This window comes from Zea mays, chromosome 1, assembly GCF_902167145.1.
Source record: "Zea mays cultivar B73 chromosome 1, Zm-B73-REFERENCE-NAM-5.0, whole genome shotgun sequence".
Classification (NCBI taxonomy): domain Eukaryota; kingdom Viridiplantae; phylum Streptophyta; class Magnoliopsida; order Poales; family Poaceae; genus Zea; species Zea mays.
The window spans coordinates 262,075,700-262,080,240 of record NC_050096.1 but is presented as its reverse complement, the minus strand read 5'-3'; the positions used below and the strand labels follow the sequence as shown (position 1 = coordinate 262,080,240).

The 4,541-nt window shown below is 48.6% G+C and overlaps 1 protein-coding gene and 1 long non-coding RNA gene across 2 annotated transcripts; both read left to right on the top strand.

Moving 5' to 3' along the window:
* Positions 1–1,968: 1,968 nt before the first annotated feature.
* On the top strand, positions 1,969–2,133 carry LOC103643751 (uncharacterized). The gene is made up of 2 exons (XR_561246.2): positions 1,969–2,020; positions 2,046–2,133. It is a non-coding gene; the product is annotated as an uncharacterized lncRNA (long non-coding RNA).
* Positions 2,134–2,181: 48 nt separating this feature from the next.
* LOC109939390 (14-3-3-like protein GF14-D) lies at positions 2,182–4,541 on the top strand. Its single transcript, XM_020543838.1, has 3 exons — positions 2,182–2,537; positions 4,065–4,143; positions 4,238–4,541. Exons 1-3 carry the CDS (start codon positions 2,182–2,184, stop codon positions 4,430–4,432), a joined length of 630 nt encoding a protein of 209 aa, XP_020399427.1. The 3' UTR covers positions 4,433–4,541.

Genomic DNA, 4,541 nt, shown 5'->3' with positions numbered 1-4,541 from the left:
CCCCAATTCACCGTATCAATGGCCGGTTTCCTTCTTTTGTGACAAGTTTGTATCAGTTCTAGGGCAAAGACAAAGCCCTCAGAGATCTGTCTTCTTCCACAGATAAAGCTAGTCTGATCCGGGTCAATGATGCTGTCAATCTGACGCTGCAGTCCTGAGGTGAGCAATTTTCTGAGAATTTTTACGCTGCAGTTCTGAAGGGATATCGGCGGTAATCTGAAGCAGTAGCTTTTTTTTTCGGAATAATGAGGATGGTATAAGAATGGTTAATCCGGGCCAGGCCAGCTCCTCCATTTTGGAACTCTAGTTCCATGGCGAGAGGACCGCAGGTGCAACCAGGTGCAATGTAGCACGGTAGAAGCTTGGTTCGAAGCCGTCCGTCCTGGGGCCCTAAGTTTGTTCATTCCATTGATAGCAAAACACGCACTTCAGCTCCAGTGAAAGGTGTCAACAGTGGAGCGGAGTGATCAATGTATAGGCCGGGGCAGCAAAGTCAACAACAATGGTGCTGGAACTAGAGTGGAGCTGACCCTAGCCTTGAAGAAGGAGTTGGTTTGAGCATCTAGTTTATGTTTTTTGCGTCGTGAGAGTCGTTTGTCTGTCCACCATAGTGACAGAAAGAATGAACGCGCAGAGAGACCAGGCTTTCGCCGCCCACATTACAAGAAACAAAAACCAAAGCTTGCATATTATTTCTCATATGAAACGGAAACACATGCACGTATATGAATTGACATGATTTCAGGCTATCCATTACACAGCTAGTTAATGTGCCTTGTTATTGTGTTACACACTCATTATAATAACTAAACCCAAATTAAACAACCATGAATGCTACACGTACTGACGCGGTGATTGTAACTGTATTACGCAACGGTACAGCAAAGTAGCAAACGAACCCCGCAGTCGGAGACAGAAGGCAGCTGGCAGGCAGGCATAGGCATAGCATATCCATCAGAGTCAGAGACCGAGGCCAAGCAGCAGCCTCCCGGCTAAGAGGATGCCGCTGTCGAGCAGCCCTCGACCACGGTAAGGCATCCGGCCGTCGTCGGCGCCAGACTAGGGCGCGGGCCCCAGCAGCGCCGGGGACGTGTCGTCGCCGTCACCCTGCATGGCGGACGACGACGGAGGCATCGCCGTCGTGCCATCATCACCAAGCAGACGGCGCGCGTCGGCGGCGGCCGCCTGCAGCAGACAGCCGACGAGAAGCGCCGCGAGGACGCAGGCCGTGGCGAGGCTCCTCGACGAGGTGGCGGCGGCGGCCATGGTTACGTTGATGGTTGGCTCTTAGCTAGCTTCCGCCGCCGGTTGCCTTGCCCGAATGACGAGACTCTCCTCCGTATCTACCCCAATATATAGCTTCGTTCGTGCGTGAACGAAGGTGCAATGTGTGTACCAATATTTAGGAATGTGGGATACTACGGTTTGACGCGCACGACGTTTGTGTTGTGCGCACGCACCATATGTCGGTGCGGACACACCTTTTGACTTCTGTCATCCGTGCCAACGGGAGCTGTTTTTTTTATATATATTTTCCCTTTATTTCAGTTTTTAATAATTAAACAGAGACAACATGCGACCACAAAGAAAGTTTATGCGCCACATGCATGTTTATTTCTATTCCTTCCCGCCATCTTCCGGGGCGCGTCATGTCCTGGTCCTGGCTGCTGCCAAACAACGCGATGTGCTTGATCTCTCGGTCCTCTAGCTACTCTCTAGAGAAAATAATAATCTATACTACTAATTAAGGCTGCAAGGGGTAGGCTGCCTCCTTGCGTTCTGCCTTTTTTCGTTTCCTGTTTTGCCCTCCTGCCCGCGCACCTCACCTGCCCGCGTCGCCTCCTCTCCTGTCCTCCGCGTGCGTTGGGCGGGCAGCCAACTCCCCCACCAAACCCTAATCACTCCGGCGCCGCGCCGCGCCGCGCGGACCTGCCTCGATCCGCTCCAGCGGCCGCCCGCCGAGGCGGCTGTGCGGTGGATCCAACCTGCCGTCTTGTTGCGCCTCGTGCGTCAACGCGAGGTAGGAGCAACATCCACTTCCGCAGGCTGGTCGAGTACCACACGAGGCTGCGCATGATGAGGAGCCTCCGCGACTCCCTCCATGGCCGAATCACCGCACGCCTCGAAGCCAAGGTTGGTGTCTCCCCCCTCTCTTTCTCTCCGTCGTAGACTGTGCAACCAATGTGCAATCGCTCAATCAAGAAATCTAGGGCATATAGCCTGATTAGTTCACCAAAATCCGGCGGAGGGGAGGAGCTCTCTGTGGAGGAGCGCAACCTGCTGTCCGTCGCCTACAAGAACGTCATCGGCGCCCGCAGGGCCTCGTGGCGGATCATCTCCTCCATCGAGCAGAAGGAGGAGGGCCGCGGGAACGAGGCGCACGCCGCCTCCATCCGCGCCTACCGCTCCAAGATCGAGACCGAGCTCGCCCGCATCTGCGACGGCATCCTCGCCCTGCTCGACTCCCACCTCGTCCCATCCGCCGGCGGCGCCGAGTCCAAGGTCTTCTACATCAAGATGAAGGGTGACTACCACAGGTATACCATTATCGCTAGCAGATCTCACTTTTTTATTCTTCGTATTTGCCTGTAGAGTCTAGACTATGCGATCTATTTATGGAGTGGCGAAGGAGGGAGGAGTCCATACCATGGGAATTGTGTTTTGGAGAAGTTAAAACCTGAGATCTGTGCGTAGATGTTTTGTATGGTAGCAGGGGCATGAGGCTCCCTGTAAAAACCTCCTCCAACCGTGTATGCAGTGTGCGCAGTTAGAGATGGCAATGGGTACCCGCGACCCGATACCCGATGGGTATTTACTCCATTAGGGTATGTATGTGGGCTAAATATTCTACCCGTGGGTCTGTTATTGGGCAAAAATCTTCACCCAATGGGTAACCGGGTATTAGAACGTTCCGCCTTCACCCATACCCGTTAACCCGTGGGTATAAAATACCCAATATAAACTTAGCCCAAACATGAACTTTTTAGGCCATAATGTAATAGAAGGCTTAACGACAATTTAATGACCATGTAATGGAACATATAATGTGCTATGTAGTACTATCCAAGTGTTACTATTTTATCCAATTATCTTTGGTGTGTTGAATGGATGGTTAAATAATGCTAGAAATTTTGTAATAGTATTTATATGGATATACTTGACATTTGTATAATATAATATTTTGATAGATGTTTAATTTTTGTGGGTACGGGTCACCCGATGGGTAACCCATACCCACATGGGTATGGGTATGGGGGTAAATTCATACCCGCCAATGTATATGGGTGACCCGATGGGGTTATTTTTGTGTCGTGGGTATGGGTATGGGGTAGTAATACCCGGTGGGTATTTACCCATTGCCATCTCTATGCGCAGTACTCAAAAGGTTTTCTATAAAAGGTCCCTGTATGTATAGGGAGAAGAATCTTCTCTATATAGGGGGAGTGATATGCTCTCCACGTTAATTATGTGGTTCTTATTCCTAATTAACTCCCGTGATATGATAATAATGTGTATTATGGTATTATAAATATTGTTTGCTTCTAATTCAAAGAAAAAAGATAAATAAATGTTAATCTGTAGTGTATAGAGGAAGCTGGATTGTAGTGTATAGGGGAAGCTGGATAGGGGGGAATGGTTGGAGACAAAACATAGTGGGAGAATAAGGGAGTTTAGTGTAGTAAAATATATTAAAAAATACAGATAAGGGGAGATGTATAGGGGAAATGGTTGGAGATGGCATGAGTTCTTATTATCAATTGGGTCTAAATTTAACGTGTGGTCTTTTTGTTTGAACTTTTTGTTATTTGTGGCCGAAAGTTCAAAAGATAAAAAGGGGAAAGGGGTTGTGCAGGCTGTGACGTTTTTTAGTGAGGTTGTTGTCCTTTTATTTATGTTGCACGTTGAAGTTGCTTATCTATGAATTTGCCCTGTATGATGCACGATGCTGTGCTGTCTCCTGTAATGCATGGTTGAAAGATGTGAAATTGTGTTTCATGGTTTTACCCCCTACCCTACAGCACGTATATATTGTTATCTGATTTCTCCACATGATGATTTGGCAGGTACCTTGCTGAGTTCAAGTCTGGTGCAGAGAGGAAGGATGCTGCGGAGAGCACCATGAATGCCTACAAAGCTGCTCAGGTTGGACCATGGTGTACATGTTGATAGGATGAAGGTGTACATATCTTATTAATTGTGATTCATAGTTTCTGGGTTTTTTTGGGGGGGTTTGTAGGACATTGCTCTTGCAGATCTGGCTCCAACCCACCCCATCAGGCTTGGCCTTGCTCTCAACTTCTCAGTGTTCTACTACAAGATCCTGAACTCCCCTGATCGTGCCTGCAACCTTGCAAAACAGGTTTGCTTCTTCTCCTTCTATCCCCCCTTTGTGATTTGCTTTCATTTTGAGACCCTTTGTGATTTGTTTTAATTTTGAGACATGATGTCTCCTAGATTGTGTGTAGCTTCTGGGCAACGGATTGAGTGTGCATAAACAGCTCCTGTCTCCATCAGCTTATGTAGGGGTTTGGTTGATTCAA

Excerpts from the sequence above, each read along its gene's own strand:
- LOC109939390 (XM_020543838.1), top strand. The coding sequence starts at position 2,182 with ATGTGCAATCGCTCAATCAAGAAATCTAGGGCATATAGCCTGATTAGT. Across the intron at positions 2,538-4,064 it reads ATGAAGGGTGACTACCACAG|GTACCTTGCTGAGTTCAAGT; the intron begins GTATACCATTAT and ends ATGATTTGGCAG. Across the intron at positions 4,144-4,237 it reads ATGCCTACAAAGCTGCTCAG|GACATTGCTCTTGCAGATCT; the intron begins GTTGGACCATGG and ends GGGGGTTTGTAG.